The sequence below is a fragment of the Lepidothrix coronata genome, unplaced genomic scaffold, assembly GCF_001604755.1.
Source record: "Lepidothrix coronata isolate B3197 unplaced genomic scaffold, Lepidothrix_coronata-1.0 Scaffold48, whole genome shotgun sequence".
In the NCBI taxonomy this organism is placed as follows: domain Eukaryota; kingdom Metazoa; phylum Chordata; class Aves; order Passeriformes; family Pipridae; genus Lepidothrix; species Lepidothrix coronata.
This window is the reverse complement of record NW_016690228.1, coordinates 2,724,583-2,741,711: the sequence shown is the minus strand read 5'-3', so window position 1 is coordinate 2,741,711 and position 17,129 is coordinate 2,724,583. Positions and strand designations below refer to the sequence as shown.

At 39.1% G+C, this 17,129-nt stretch overlaps 1 protein-coding gene across 5 annotated transcripts in view; it reads left to right on the top strand.

Annotated features, from left to right (window-relative positions):
* The window catches only part of CAB39L (calcium binding protein 39 like), a 63,313-nt gene that overhangs the window by 25,298 nt on the left and 20,886 nt on the right, over positions 1-17,129 (top strand). For all 5 annotated transcript variants that reach the window (XM_017815115.1, XM_017815114.1, XM_017815118.1 and 2 more), the window contains 2 exons: positions 998-1,146; positions 12,820-12,984. In XM_017815115.1, the coding sequence (XP_017670604.1) occupies positions 1,045-1,146; positions 12,820-12,984 (267 nt within the window). In that variant the 5' untranslated portion in view covers positions 998-1,044. The remainder of the gene's footprint in view (positions 1-997; positions 1,147-12,819; positions 12,985-17,129) is intronic.

Here is a 17,129-nt window from a genome sequence, read left to right as displayed (position 1 = left end):
GAGATTATTTTTGCTGCTTTTTTTTTTTTAACTTCTTTTTCGTTACTGTACAAACTGGAATGCAGTCCAGAATAGTGCTCTCCCTGGAAAGTGGTACAACTTTAACCAGAGCATATTCTCATCTATAGTCAGTCAGTCATTGACTTCAGTAGATCTTTATATTAGACCCTCAGCAAAACCCATAAGAATTCACAACTTAATGCTTTGTAAGATGAGAAACTATTCTAGTTGGTTTCTTTCATATATAAATACAGTGATGTGGTATTTGCCTTTCTAGCCATACAGAGAAAGAATGTTTTAAATTAAACAAACAAATAATTTTCATTAAAATGCTCAGTCTTCCGTTTAAATGTCATGAAAACATTTGTGTTCGTATTTGGACCTGATTGTCTCTTCCTTATTTAATTCAGCCAATGTTTTACACAAGTGAGATCTGACCCACAGATTCTTGAAGTCTGTCAGACTTAGGAGATAGCTTAAACTGCTTCCTCCCAAGAAGCTTTAGGCTGAAAAAGAAAAGAAACTGAAGAAGAAGAAGAGATAGCAGAGAATCTGGGACCTTAACTTGCAGTGCTCTAAATGAAGGATGCATTTGGTGTGCTGGCATTTACAGTTGCTTATCTGCATCATGATGGAGCTAGTGTAGTCTGACAGAAACCCTTATGAGAATTCTAGAGGAGCCTGCCAGATACAGTGTCCAAAATATGTTGGACGTAGACATAGACTAGCTGGAGTGCTGACTGTGTAGATCAGGTCTTTAGGAAGCATCCAGCTCCTGTGCAGGTGCTGAGTAGTTGCTTTCTACATGCTAATGGTGGCTTGAGAATCCTGGATGAACTTGCAATAACTGTACGTGAGAACTTTTACTGCTTCACTGAGCTGCTGAAACAAAATGTAGTGCCTGAGGCATACTTCTCTTGTTCATAATGTTTTTGTGTGTTTTTATTGCGTTTTTGTATAAACCTTAAAACCTGTTTTTATTCTTGTTCAATTTAAGGCAGTCCTCTTCTGTCCTGAAGGAAGAAATCCAGGTGAAGAAAGACCATGCCTTTGTTTAGTAAATCGCACAAAAATCCTGCTGAGATTGTGAAAGTTCTGAAAGAAAACATGGCCATATTGGAAAAACAAGAAAAAAGGACAGACAAGGTATGAGATGATGTTGTAGAAGACCAATAAGGTTTTTATGCTGGGGGAGCAGTAGAATAAAGGGAACAAAATTGTGTTTGCTCACTGCCTTGATTCTGCAGGTGCTTGCCTGTGTAAGTAGCTGAGTGTTGAAATGGTTCTGCTGAGATCAGGGGTCTTTTGCATAGGTAAAATACAACAGATCCGGGGGCCAAACCAAAAATGCTGACATCCAGGAGCCTCAGCCAAAATGAAGGATGATCTCCCACTACTTCAAACAGTAATGCATTCAACAAAACAGCTTGGAAGGCTATTTGAAAACTATTATACTATTAATTGTTTTAGCAGGATAACAAATGATGTTAAATCAATTAATGTGTGAGTACTCACAGAGCAACACTTACTTCTGATGAACATTGTTCACATAAAACAGCAAACCTGTATGTATCCAGAAGAGATTTCACTGTGTTGATCCTTTACACTGTTCTAGGTGCTAGTGCTTCCTAAATGAGCTGTGCTACTCATATTCTAATTATAGTGCTAGGCTTTTGCTAATATTACTGCTCTCTTCTAATTCTGTGACACAGACTGGAATTACTTTTGCCACTTTTCCAGTGACCACCTGAGAAGATGCTCCCCAACATAAAAAATGCTCCCAATTAGACATTTGTGCTTGCATAAAATCAAATAATTTTGTTTTCTTTTTTGCATCTGAGTATATGATTTTAATTAACAACGGACTAATTTTAAGTTAAAACTGAATGTCAATGGAAACAGAAATAGCTGATAAGTTATATTAGTAGAGTTTTCATGGAGCTGATATTTGCATGTGTGCATGTTGTGCTTCCCCCAGTTGTGCAGGAGCGTGTATTAAAACAACCCCAACCCAAAAGGTAGGCATAGAGCCCTTTGTGCCCTTAGTGAAATCCTCTTGAAACTTTTTGGTTCAAAGGCAGTAGCTCAGAGTGTGTTAATTATGTAAGATTGGTCACACGGATTTCTGGGAGGCCTCCGGTATTTGATGTCTCATGCTGAAATACCTTCGGTTAACTGAAAAGCACCGAGAGAATTTGACTCAACTAAAACATAAGTAACTAAATAAACCAACAGAATCTGTTCTCCCCTGCTGAATTCATCTTTTGGAGCCTGATTAAATAAGACATTCAAAGCAGAAGCTCTAGACTCGGATTTCTTTTCGATTTGCCTTGCAGCATGACTCCTCTGGGTTGTGGTTTTGAGAATTTTTGGCTTTGAGCTGGTTTGTTTATTTGTGTGTCAGTGACAAAGGAGAAGAAATTCAGACTTCTTAGAAAATCAAGAACTTCATGTAAATCTTTCATAAAAGTCAGAACAGCTGGTGTGTGTTTTCCGCACAGAACAAAAGATACGGGAGTGTTTCCTTGGCATATTAGAATGGAAACAGCTCGTGAACTTAATGACGCTTGTTTTACAGGAGGAGATTGGTTTTCAGTTATTTTTTATGTCCTTCATTGCTATGGGGTAGAGGCTGTTCCTGGGGAGAGGAGGGAGTGGGACAGGCAGTCCCTTCAGCAGCAAGGCAGAAGGTGAAGAAAGCAGCCTTTTTTTTGTGGGTATATGGTTTATATGGCTTGTTGACTCAGAACTTTGTACTGTGATGTAGAAGAAACACATAGGGCCTCCCTCCTTTCAGGAGGAAAGATGTGAGTCTCCCTGGTAATGCTGCCTTTCATCTAGAGTGTGCACTGAGCTGTTCTGAAATAAATACCTATTAAAGAAAATAGCCAAATTTGTTCTCCTGAGTTTAGGGAAGTAAATTGTAAGGAATATCTTTAGTACTGTGACGATGATAAACTTTAAAAAATGGCAGGAAAAACAATCCCCCCAATCGCATCTGCTACTATCCATTCAGGTTTGTGGACTTAGTAATACCATTTTTAAGTGTTGTTTGAAATTTGAATTGTAGAAGAACAGACACTTTCAATGGCACAAAGGTTCTCAAAAGTTAGTAATGCTAATAAGTAACGTGTTTTCATGAATATGATTAGAGAAATTTAACTGAAAACAAAAGCAAAGAAAAACAAAGTACAGTGCTGTACACTGTGCTCCTCAAAACTTGGCAAGATTTTTAAATTTACCTCCAGTTTGATTTCCAAATGGAGAAGACACTTGTCAAACTTTCATGAAAAGCTCCAGAGGTCTGGCTCCTTCAAGAGTCAGAAACTCTGGATATCTCAGAGCTGGTTTTGGACCCGGTGGCCCTGTGAACACAGAAGTTTGGAAAGCAGAAATCTGAAGTTTTTCAGATTTCTGACTCCTTGTCTGCTGTGAGAACTAGAGGGGTACTGTTGTGCCTCACCAGAAAACCAAGGTTCCCAGAACTTCCAGGGTATGACTCCAGAGAATCCCTGATTTTACATGCAGAATAGTTTCAAACTAGGTCTTACTTCAGATGCTTAAAGAAGATTTATCCTGTGACAATTGAGCTGTTATTGTAGTACAGCCAATATGGTATGTGGGTTGAGACAGCTAAAAGCTGCTAATACAGCTGGAATTGGCAGGGAAGTGTGGCAAAGCTTGAATTAACTGCAGGGGTAGCAGAGAACCTCCTTGATTCTTTTCCCAGTTGAGAAGTCATAAGTATGAGGTGAAGGTGCCCTGGGCAACTGGGAGCACACAAGGTCAGACAGGGAGAAGCTTGATGCTTCTCATACAACTTTGTGAAACTGTCAGCAGGAACCATCTATGTCTTGGAGGGGATGTTTTTAAATAATGCAGAAATGATCATTCCTACCAAGCTATGCAGGACGCAGGTAGAGGGAACTTTAGAGCAGAGCAGTTGAGACTTCAGGGTAATGGGGAGAGGGTGGAGGACAGAGCTTGGTAGATAGGATCAAGAGAAGATAGGACAGAGAAGCCACTTGTAAATGCAAAGGAAATTATACATCTTTTCTGTGGCATTTCCATGTACACACATAATATAGGAAAGTTTATACTCTTTCTTCATGATGCTTTTTGTTAGTCATAGAGTAGTACCCATTCAGGCTGTAAGTACTGTTGACTGAGCTAGCATCTGTCTTCTTAGATAAGGATTGAATTTGACCCAGTTTCTCCATGTGTCTTATTTTTTTTAAACTATTAATGTGTGTAGTGTTGCCATAATGCTTTTTAATGCTTTTTAAACACTCCCAACTGAAAAATAGGCTAAGTTTGAATGTGTGGTTCTTACTTTTATGTGTGGGTTTCTTTGTGTACTTGCATGGATGTGTGCTTAAAGCTTTGCCATTTTCTCAGCTACATTCTCATGGTTGATAGACCACAGGTTGAGAAGTACCAGCACACGTGGCTCCTTTTTCTCTGAAGTGCTCTTTCTAATATCTTGGTTTTATAATTTTTTAAAAATAACATCTATTTTAAAGCAGGCATTGTAGCACTGGCAAATCTAATGTAACAATTGGGAGATTAAGTAGGGTAAGACAGAGCTGAAAAAGTGGACTAAAGCCTTCTTTATCAACCATCCTCTTCTCTTCCAACATCAGAAATAAAATAAAATGTTATTGGAGCATGTATGATTGCTGACATCCTGTTCAGGCTTTGATGTGGTGAGGAATAATTAATTGAGTTTTATTACAAAATTCTATAAATGTCATAAAAATTTTAATCTCAGTCATGTAGGACCAAAATGTTCTTGAATTTAATAAAAAAAGCCCAATCTGGAATTACCTAGAAAAGCAGGGAAGTATTTAAATATCTAAGAAAGGAAGCCTTCAGCGCTTAGACTCTCGTCCTTCTTTCTGGCACGAATCCTGTAGCATTCGGAGGATGCATGTAAATAGGGATGAGGAGAGGAGAAACCCTGATATCAAGTGCTCAGATCTGTTGAACCTGAGGAAGAAGGGACAACTTGTGACACGCTGGTCACAGTGCTTCATTTATTACTGATATGTTGCCATGTCTTCTGTTGATTGATGTTGTAAAAGATCATTAATAAAAAGGATGCCTGATCCACCTCAAAAAAAGAGGGGTATGACATCCTGACTTCTCCAAGTCTTGTGTTCAGCTGCTGAGTCCAGTCGGCACAAAGCAGTGCAGGTGGCATCCAGTATGTCACTGAAGAATGTCTTTGAACACATCACCCTCTTCCTGCTAACCACACACCTTCGGGTGCGGCAGCCTGACTCAGTGCCATCTGTGGTGCCTACAGGTTTGGTAACATTTTCTGAACTTGCCTTGCAGCAAAAGCCTTTCAAGTGTCACAGGCTTTTAATTTAGTGCAGCAAACGGATCTGAGATTGGGTGAAACTCAGTCTAATCTTTGCAGGTAGTCTAGATGGGCCAGAAGATTTGCAGTTTCTGGTGTGGCTGATCCAAGATTAAGGGTTTATTGCGGAAAATGAACCCAAATGCATTACAGCAGGTTCAGGGTGCTGGGCTGAGTGTTTTCCTAGCAGGCAGAACTGCAGGCTGTAGCACCTTTATCAGTGTTCAGAAACAGAGTGAAGCTAGATGTACAATAACCTGCAGTGTCTAGCTTCTGCCCCTTTCACTTAAATATATCTAACAAGAGTGCTTGTTTAGGTAGGTCACTGTAATCTGTCCTCTGTTTGACCTCTGTGTGCTGTAACAAATTTGGTACTGTTCAGAAGGATCAGGAGAACAGCATTTTATTAAGGCTACATTTAAAAGACTTCAAGATTTCTGGAACAAATATTTCTATCAATAAATCCTGCTTTTTTACATAGCAACAATGAAGCCATTATAGGCTCTTGTTCACCTCGCTCGCTGCTGCGTTGATAAAGCGTCTGGGGACTGGTGTGTGAGGTGAGGTGCATGCGGAGGACATGTTGTGCATTTGCATGGAAGAACAGTTGCGTGACTGCTGTGAATGTGAATACCTGTGGATGCGATTCTCCAGCTGCCAAAGTCAGTTGCAAAATTGCCTTCGACTTCATTGCTGCAGACTGAAACCGAGGGAATGAGATAAGAAGGGCTTGGCACCCCTTCTTCCTTGCTCTGTGTGTCCTGGGGTTTTGTGGAGTGTTTCATGTTTCAGCTTCCCTGTTCTGCTAAGGCCCGTTGTTGCTCTAGAGATGGGAGAAACTCCAGATACCATCAGGTGCTGGTGCCAAGAGTTTAAACCTGTCTCTTCTGGTTGCTTTTTATTTTTTAAGGGCCTCACAACCTTTAGTTCTATCTTAAGTGCAGGATTAACAGTGGGAAAGGAATTTATGTCCAGGTGGGGCAAACCTGTCTTCTCCATTTAATCATCCACCCTTTTAAAAGGTGTTTCCCTGTTGTGCCTGCTTGGCCAAATTGTCATTGCCAGCTTCCTTGAGTACTAGTCCATAATGTTTTACTAAATGGCAAATTTTAGGCCTCCTGATCCAAAATGTCCACAGTTTGTTCCTATGGATCAGTTTAGCATGAAATTGTATCAAGAATAAGTCAGCTGAGGTGATCCTGAAGTTACACAGATGTTGGATTCCGATTCTGCTAATGGCTTTTCTTGGGAGTCCTTACAGACTGTAGAGAGAGAGACCTGCATTGGCATTATTCTTTTAGGAGAAAAATTGGTTTGAATCACATAGAGAGAGTATTTTTAAACCAGTTAAAACCAAATCAAGGAGCTTTATGCTTTTGGTTGCAGTATGTAGCGTGGAGTACTGGCAGATCACTGAATCACACATTGGAGTATTTAACATCACACTGGCAGGCATCTGTGTGTGTTACTGTCTGCTGCTGGGCAAGAGAGCAACAGTTTAGAGAGAGATTTTTGGTCTGGAAATATGCTAGGTACACAAACAGAAGCTGTATTGCCCTATTTGCCATATTCTTATGAACAATTGAGGATTTCTTCACTAGGCATCCTGTATTTTTCTTATGTGTATTTGTTATCTGAGTTTGGGAAGGTGGAAAAAGTTCTTGCAATCTGCTTTTTATTCACTGTTATGGTTGGTCATAAATGTTATATTAAGTCCCCAGATGAATAAAAGTAAGAATAAGCCCTTCTGAACTGTAACATATGGACATACATGTGAGACCTCTAATTTGTTGATGAAACACAGGTAAAATAGAGACAGCCCACTGAAAACTTTGAAGAGTTGCATCTCAGGTGTAGGAGCTCAGACTGTTGATTATTCAGGGCCTTATGCTTTTCCCTTTATGTTGTTTGTAATCTTCCTTGGAAAGGAGTAAAAAGATGCAATGGATCTACCTTAAATGAGAGGAGATCCATCTCTCTCTTTCTCTGACAAGCATAATAGGTCTGGATCACAAGCACTTAATATGACTTTGTTAAGATAAATGTGAAATTGCCATAAGTAGCTGAGGAGAGGAGAGGGGCAAGGTTAGTAAGTAGAGGTAATTTTTATTAACTCAGTTGGAATAGCCAGAAATTCATGTTGCTGAAGTTGAGGACTCTTGGTAAAATATATCTATGGTGTGCTATGTATGGGGGTTTTAAAAAACTGTCTGTATGAAGTTTTGATTTCTGAAGCAGATCTACTTTGTTTATTTTGCTATATCACACAAGCAGTGTTGCAGATAAAATACCTTAGCCTTTGAGTATGGAAAGTCTTAACTCATGTAATTATGGAAATAAAAATTCAGCTTTGACCAGGAACAAGAGATAAGAAGGCTTTGTTTTAGCCTTCCATGCTGTTCTTTAAAATCTTACTGGAAGATTTTATAAAAACAACAAAAAATATGCAAGTCTTGGAGGATTCCTTTGTACCTTAAAGGAAAAAAAAACCCCAAGAAACTCCTTATTGAACTCTCTCGTATAATAAGAGGAAAGGAAATTAACTATTTTGCAGCATTCCTTAATAATGCTGAATTACTGCCCTAAGAACACTGTCATGCACTTTGACCCTCCTGTAGAGAACAGTCCAAAAAACCAGATAAAGCTCAGAAATTGTCTTCTAGACCTGGCCAAGCAAGTTAAACTGAAGAACCCAATATTAAAACTGTGGGAAAGGAAGATCAACACTGGAGTATGGAAATATTCAATACAGGCACAGTAGTGTTATCCATTCTGTAATAAAGACTGGATCTTTGCAACAAGATTGGCTGATCTTCACGTGTGGGATAGGCTGTGGAGAGGAGTGTCTTGAGGTCTTTCAGGGAAGATTTTTTTGTGTTGAATTTTAGGGAATCATTTCTCTGTAAGCTCCTTTCTTTGTGTTATGTTCCCGTTAAGTCAACAGTACCAAGACTTTGATCTGTGAGGAAAATAAACTGTGACAAGTATCTTCAACTTATAAAATTTCCAGCTTTTGTTGTTGAAGCTGTTGGTAGGTTTAGAAAGACACATAAATGCTGACAAAAAAACAACTTTATGAGTAGGGCAGGTTTATGATTTGGAGAAGTTATGTAGGCTTATCTGTGCTGTCAGTTTTCCAGTTCTAAGTCTATTGTACATCCTCTAGCCCAGATGGGTTAGCAGAGGATTGTTAGATTTCAACATTTTCACAAAATGCTGTGTTTCAAAATGGACTCAAAACCCTCTTGTGGGTTGCTGGTCACTTTAAACTATACTCTGTGGATGCAGAGTTATTTCTTGTTGGAAATAACTTGTTAGTCCTGTGTTGGATCAAAATAGAGAAGAAATGGCCATCATTGAAAAAACTGCCTTTGTTGCACAGGTGGGTCTAGGTTGTGCTTTCCTTCACTCCCCTTACACAGCTATTGCAAATCAACCTTGTAACTCATTGGACACTCACCCATGCACCCACCTTGAATTTTAGTATTCTGTGGTGGAATTGGATCTTCCCAAGTCTGGACATTGTGAACTAAGATGCCTGTAGACTAGAAACCTGCAAGTTGCCTTGGAAGGTCAAGATCCTGACATCTTGTGCAGGGACAGCACTGATGTGTGTGCTGGGAATCAGCTTGCACTTCATCTTTGCTTTGTTGTCCGTACCCATAAACTTTTGACTGATCAAAGTTCAGCTTATCCCACTTTTGACATTTGTATGTAATACAGATAAGCCGTTCTGTTCAGGATTGTGTGTTTAGTTTTCTTCTTTGTCCCCTTTTCCCCCTCTGTTCACAACAGCTTTTGTAAATATAATGGCATAAATTCAGTTATGATGTAAAGGACTCATCCTTAGAGGGTAAAAGGAAAATCTGGTGGAAATAAGATTGTGACTAATTGCAAGACTGAGGCAAATGGCTAAAAGTGCTTAGATATTTCATGAAACTGTTTCTTTTGCTCTATAAGTTCTGCTGAAGTGATGCTTGCAGCACTTTGCTATTGTTGCTGTTGCCACTTCTGGAAAATAAAAAGTAATTTGGACATCATAATAGACTTCGGAGTTTCTAGCAAATCTCTTTTTTTGCTTTTTGTCACTGAAATTCTGTTTGTGGCATTATTAGGGGGAAGAGTATCTTGCTGAGGCTTTTTGTTGATTTTTGCAATTTTTCCCGAAGAGGGTCAGGACCGGTCTGACTTCTTCTGTAGATATGTTTCTGTCATCCTGTATTTCCATGTATTTGTGTGAGTGTATTTGCTTTGTTGTTTGTTTTGGACACATCTTGGGTCTTTGGATCTTGGAATGTCTTATTTTTTAGCAAGTTTCCATGCCAGAAACAGTGCTTATGTACTTAAGGTATTATTCTAAAAATGCTTTAAGATTAAGTGGAAATGTCAAAATGAAGGCTAAAAGTGACTGTTAATTTAGGAATCTGTGTTCAGGATTATGGTTTTCCTCCAAATAGATTGTGAGGGGATAGGCACTGAAGAGCAGTCCTCAGATTTGACCAGGAATAGCTTTTGGTGGCGGGCTGGATGTCAAACCAGACTATCCGGAGGATATGAAGGAGGAGGAAGTTAAACCCAGAATGTAAATTGCACATAGAAAAGCTGAGAAGAAGATCAGATGGGATGGCAGATGATTAGAGAAGTACAACTCTTGTGCCCAGTTCTGCCCATCAACACCAGTGTTCTGTAGTTTCATTTTCTCACACAGCGCTTTACTTTTTCACCTCCTTTTTGAGAATAAAACCTAAAGCTGAGCCTTGCAGGCATTTTTCTACATATCAGAAAGGACTACTTACACTTGAAAACAAAATTTATTATTTTTTTTAGCTACAGAACACCAGAGATATTCCCACCCTGCCCAGCAGAACGGGTGAACAGCCAAACGTATGGGTTTTTCCTTTGATATGAAAATATTTCCCCAGCTCTTACAAAGACTTAGAGCTTTAGTTTCCAAGATAGCATCCCTGTTGTTAATCCCATCTGTACTCTGTGGGATCTCTCAAGTGACATACCACTAACATTTGAGGTAAAAATAGGCTGTTTTGCTGAGTGATGGTAAGGAACAGCAAGATTTTTACTGGTTAAAGTTATCACGTACTCATACTCATTTACATGCCACTCATGCTGACCTATATCAAATAGCAGAAAACTGAGAGTAGGTACTAGGAGATTAGAGGAGAACAGTTCTTTATACTGTACAAGTCAATGCTTGAATCTTCCAGATAGATGCAATGTAAAAGTGGCTTTTTATTTTATTTTTCTTTTTTTTTTTAGGATTTCTAGGTTTTTACTACAATTTTTATTCACTATATGAATAAAACCTGTGATTTAAATCAATATTAAAGTATTGGGAGATGAGCAGCAGGTGAGAGATGCCTCTTCATAGCACTGTGTGGTTATTTTATGCAGATTGATGGGGTGGTATTTGAAAGAATGACATTTTTCCTTTCAGTTTATTTGAGAGATGTATTGAAATTATTGATCTGGCTTTAAATATCCATTAATGTCCTATTAGGTTTTACAAATGACTCTTGGGTTTTCTGTGTGTGTCTTGATTATTTTTTTCCACCTGCTATGCTAACAAAATACTAATTTCAAGTAAAGGTTTTGCAATATAGATGTGAAAGGCTACCTTATCTTCAGAATCGTTAACCATCCTGCCTGGCACTTTGCTTTCATTCTTAGTTTTGCTTTCAAACCTGTTCCTTACTTACTTCCCACTCTCTGCCAAAGAATCCAATCAGCCTTGCTGCAGGTCATGTGTGTAATAAATATAACCAGACCCAGGAAGAGCCATTGCCCCCATAGCCCCATGGCTGGAGCAGGTGGCATTTAAAGCACACACATATACGGACATGAAAAAATAACACCTTTGCTCCATGGAGTCTTTATTTATACAAGGTGGAGCAAACTTGTGAGGAGAGCGTGAGCCAGAGCCGCTGTGCTGCAGCCGGTGGTCATTTTCCTTGGGAAGTGGGATGTTGTCATTCACATCTGATTTAAACATGCTGACTGCCATGAATGCTAAGCTGTTACCTTTTTATAGGTGAATGTCTTTCATTTTCCTGTTATAAGCATTCTGGTCAAGATCTTTTGTAAGGTAATTCTTGATTTTTCCTCTACATTAGGTATCCAAAACATTGCACAGAATTAGTTTACTCTAGGTGGGAACAAAAGATGAAAGATTTGTTTTACTTCACTTGGTGACAGCTGTGGAGCTTTACTAAAGCAAATTGTTTAATTTACAATTTCTCAACCTGAGACTGAAGTACCTGTGTGCTCAGTAAGCAAATCCTTTGTGGAAGATGCTGGCTAAAACCACACGTGATGAGGAGAAATAGGTGGTGGCAGTGCAAAGGTGTCAGGTTTTGGCTGGCATAGAGTTAATTTTTTTTTCTAGCAGCTGGTACAGTGCTGTGTTTTGGATTTAGGGTAAGAATAATGTTGATAACACACTGATGCTTTAGTTGTTGCTGAGCAGTGCTGACACAGAGTTAAGGCCTTTTCTGCCTCACCCTACCCCACCAGCGAGCGGGCTGGGGGGGCACAAGAAGCTAGAAGGAGACACAGCTGACCCCAGCTGGCCAAAGGGATATTCCATAAATTATGGCATCATGCTCAGCATATAGGGTTGGGGGGAAAGCTGGATGAAGGCTGCTGCTCAGGAACTGTCTAGACATCATTTGGCAGGTGGTAAGCAATTGCATTGTGCATCACTTGTTTATTATTATTATTATTATTATTATTATTATTGTTGTTGTTGTTGTTGTTACTATTTTTTGACTTCTTTTCTGTCCTATTAAACCATCTTTATCTCAACCCACACATTTACTTCCTCTCTCCTCCAGTTCTCTCCCCCCTTCCACTGAGGGAGAGTGGGCAAATTGCTGTGTGGTGTTTAGCTGCCTGCCATGTTAAACAATGACACAGAGGTCCGAGGATTTATTTGGGTTACCAGTAGAGGAGCTGGGACAATCCATCAGCAAGCAGCTGATGGGGAGGCAGAACAGCAGCCGTCCTGCTGGCGGGAGCAGCCGGCTTGTTTGGTACCTCCATCTGGCCCATCCTGCCCCACGTGTGCTGATGGAACCCACTGGGGAGGATGGGGGAAGCAGTGCTGCTTCTGCAGGGCAGTGCCTGTCTCCAAACCTGTAAAGGATCTTGCAGATGCTTGATGGTAATTGCTGTCTTGCCCCTATTTTATGCCTGTGGTCTGTAATTGATGGCATGCAGTGTTTAAATTGAATATATCTTGTGTAAGACCTGCAGAATTCAGTGTGGATGCTTCAGCCTCGGTGATTGCATAAAATAATTAAACCATTTTTTAATAGGAAACGATTGTTGTAAGTATGATTAGAAGTGTTATTTTGAAATGCATGTCTTTTAAAAGAAAATCCTTTTCTTTTTCTTGTCTCTTTTTCTTTAAAACAAAACCCGTTTCTGCTGGCGAACAGGCATCAGAGGAAGTGTCAAAATCTCTGCAAGCAATGAAGGAAATTCTGTGTGGGACCACAGACAAAGAGCCACCTACAGAAGTCGTGGCCCAGCTGGCGCAAGAGCTATACAACAGTGGCCTTCTAGTGACGCTTATTGCCAACCTGCAGCTGATAGATTTTGAGGTAGGTCAGCATCCATAAACCTTTTCAACTCCTTGGTTTCAGTGTTGTCAGTGAGCAGAACTGTATTTTTGTGAAATCTAAATAATTTTATTGCATTCAAAACTAATTTTCACGCGCTGAAGAAAGCAGCTGCTCTAAATTGGTCAGTGTCGTGAAAGATGTGGTCATGCACTGGCAGTAAATAAAATGCATGTGATTTTTTTTTTAATTAAAACAAAAACAATGACAAGATATTACCATGTGTATCCAAACAAGATAGGAAATGATGCTAAGAATACTGTCTAGGACCAACCTTGTAAGCTGCAGTGATAAAACTCTTTGAGATAGTGCAACTGTCAGACCCACTGTCTCTGAAGAGTATGTCTGATTTAGAAAGGGTTCAGGGACATGGAATAAAAATAATTAGAAAAATGGGAAAATCTCATGTGGCAAAGACTGAAAAAAATTAGAATAGTTTAGTTGAGAGGAAAGGAGTTGAAAAATCTGTTAAAAACTCACAGCAGGGTAAATTGGGTGGCCCTCACTTAATTGTTTGGATTAAAAGAAGAAAGGAATATAACTTTTTTAGAAGGATTAATCTGAATCTCTCTATATATATTATTTAATTATATATATATATAAATATATATATATATAAAATTATATATTTTGTGGAACTTCTTACCAGCTTTGTTGTTAATATCAAAAACGTAGTAGACAACTGCTAAGACAACTACGTTTGCTTATAAGTAAGAAGAAGAAGAGTTATAGTGGAAAAGACTGCAGTAATTCAGCACAGATATAAACCCTTTTAACTGATATTTGACTGGTAGGGACTGGGAAGAAACTTTGTCAGTTCATTGTAATATTCCTGTGGTCTACAGTCAGCAGGTATAGTGTCCCCCAGGGACTGCTGCTATGAGTTCTGTGATTTATGTGGCTCCTGGCTGCTAGTGAATTGTTACAGGTGTCCAAGCACCAGGGAGAAATCCCCAGCTCCCAAGAGCCAAACCTCCACCACTGAGGTCTGAAGCAGGAGCAGTACCCAACCTATAGGCAGACACTGAATTAATAAATCAGTTTCTTAGAGAGATCTTCTGATGCTCTCAGAGCCCCCCTTTTGTGGGAGTCACTTTCTTGTGGAAGTTTTTTCTCCTTATATTGAAATGATTTTCTTTCCATTTTGTACATGAATGGAAGGGAGGAACAATGGAAGACTTATGTTTTCTTTTTCCCCTTCTTCCCCCCACGCCCAGTAAAGCTAGGATTCAAGGACTTATTTGTTTATATTGTATTAATTTTTGAAAGTGTTGTTAGTAGAGTTTTCTCTCTCTTTTCTCAAGTCTTAAGTTTAGGAGGGTTTTTTTTTAATACTAGAATTTATTGAGAACTTTTCCTTGACACCTCTGGTTACTGTTGTGTCATAATTGCAAAAATACTCAAAACCCATCAACCCAAACCCCTAAAAACTTTTTAAGAAAAAAAGAGATGGGGGAGGGGAAGATATTGTCAGCACAGAAGGAACACTACTGCATTTTTTAAAATTACATGACAGTCTGTATTGCTTCTGTCAGAAAAAAAAAATTCAGTATGGACATATCGAACGCACAGTCCTTAAATGAAAGCACTGAATGAAATACCTAATCTGTTGCTGAGTTACTGTTATTACAATTTTAATAATTCTAGTTGCAAAATAGATTTTCCCATGATAAAACTTTTCCAACCATTTAGCAAAGCTGTTATCCATACTCTTTTGGCAAAACACTAGAAACAAAATGCCATCGAACAAGAGGATAGTAAGAGTATGTGCTGCTTTGTGTTCGTATCCCCACTGACTTTTCCAGTTTATGAACTCTTCTGCTTCCATTTTGTTATTATGGTGGCCACAGCTGGTATTTTGGTTTCTTTGTTTAACAGGCAATTTCATCACTCTATAACATGCAAATTATTTTTTTGATCTGTACATAATGGTAGAAATCATAAATTACTTGAATATCTGATTTCCAAAGGAAATAATGTTTCTGTAGGTTACTTTGTTTTATCATGACTCCCTGTCTACTCCTCAGTGACCCTGTTGCCCACTTGGATCCCAGTTTTTCACAGCTGTGCTTCCTTTTGAAGATGTGTTTTCAAAGACTGTGTAGGGGAGACTCACACACATCCATCACACATCCATAAAAAAAACACAGCTTTATTGCTTCTGCCACTCAAGAAACATGGTATCATTTTGGTGATGATATTGTTAAGAAGCACTAAAGTTGGGTTTGGGCAGGAGCTCAGAATCAAAATCAGACTGAATTTTTAGAAACTTAAAATACTAAATTTATTGTTGAACTTTGAAGAACTGGGGAAAGTGTACACACTAAAAATGTAGATGTTACTAACTGTGTGTAAGCCTAAAGGCTCACAAGCTGTATAGCCTCTAAAATAGGCAGTAAATAGCTGCAAGCCTGGTACTGGTTATGTTAGAATCTTTTCCTTACTTTACCTTGAGATGGGAGCTAAGTTTAGGGATGGGTATTCAATTTGTTATTTATATGACACATCCTTGGCAGTTTTTCTTGTTCATGTCTAGGCACTTTCTCTTCATGCTGCCTTATCTTGTGCTTCAGTGGCCATATATATTTCATTATAAGGCAAAACTGAATTGCAGATCCAAGTAAGAAGCATTTCAAAAGTATTCCTACAATTTTCATATATGGTGGTGAGGGAAGTCTGTCTTGGTTCCCTCCTATCTGCCTCCACTCCCTCCTGGAGAAGCCAGGGAGATCAACTCTAGCTTTCGTCTTCATGGATCTCTAGAAAATGAGATGTAATTGCATACATATATATCTATATCTATCTATTTATCTTGTCTCCTCTCTGCTATTGCATATAAAGCTGCAATGCACCCAATATTAAGTAACTAATATAAAATTTGACATAGCAGAGAGGATCACTAAATTTTTGGCCATCTTTACCTCTCTCTTTCAACAGCCCTTCTTTATCTGGATTGGTTTCCTCTTGGAGTATCTGCTGAAGCCACTGGGGATCACAGGATTCCAGGCATACAATAAGAATGTTTTAAAGATGGGGGAGAATGGGATGACTTTATACAGAATTAACCTAATTGAAAGGATGTCCAAGGGTCAAGAAAAAGTGTTGCAGATAAAGGCAGATGGCCTGGCCTGCTCTGATTTGATTCTCCTGTTTAATTCCCTGAGTCCCCAAATCTCTGAGTCTCCAAGCCAGATGGGCTGGAAAAGCAGAATATTTTGTGGTTTTCAGCAGTGATTTATTTGTAGAGGTGAAACCAGGGAATTCTCCTCTGTGTGAAACTATCTGCTCCTTGGCTTCAAACATTCAATAAGTTCTCTGCCAAGGAATGTTTGTCCTCCCAAGACAGATCAATGAGCATGTACAGATTACAAGTAACCTTTTTGCTTTATCTTGCCCTGTGCATAGTGACCTGCTGTTGACTCAGTGCCTTGGTTGCCGGTCATTAGTGCAGCAGTCTCTCCCCTCCCTTAATTTCACTCATCAATTTGTCTGCTGTGGCCAGGGGAGAAAGTGATGGGAGAGGAAGAGGATTTCTAATGCAAGATGTATTGGCAAGCCTTGTGGTTGAATGGAACATAATTTGAAAAGACTTTCTGAAAAGCTGTTTGCACAGGGAAGCATTTGAAGACAAAATGTGATTATGTAGGTATGTGTATACAGGAAGAAATTAAGACAAAGTGAAAGATCTTAGTTGTGACTAAAGCAGAGGCATATATATGAGGCAGCCATTTTATTGGTAGTAATTATTTAATTTTTCATGGTGTAATAGTGAGCACAGTTTAAATTGAACCCTGATTTTCAGAAACCCAATCACACTTTGGCATTGTTTGCATTTAACTAATGCAAAGCTTTAGCCTTGTGGGTCAAGGCAGTGGGGCAGTGTATTAGTACTAGCTTGACAACTTAAATTTGGGAGCAATAGTACACACTGCAAAAGCATGTTTGACTCAGGGTAGTGGCTTGCTTTTATGGTGTTTCAGTGTTGCTATTTAAAATAGCCAGGGACTTGCTTTACAGAATAAGAGGAATGCATATCCTCGTTTAGAAAAAGAAAGATGTAAATGGGAGAGGGGTGATCATTGTCTTCAGAGCCCCCGACAAAGGAAGCCTTCTTGTGGCATTGAAGA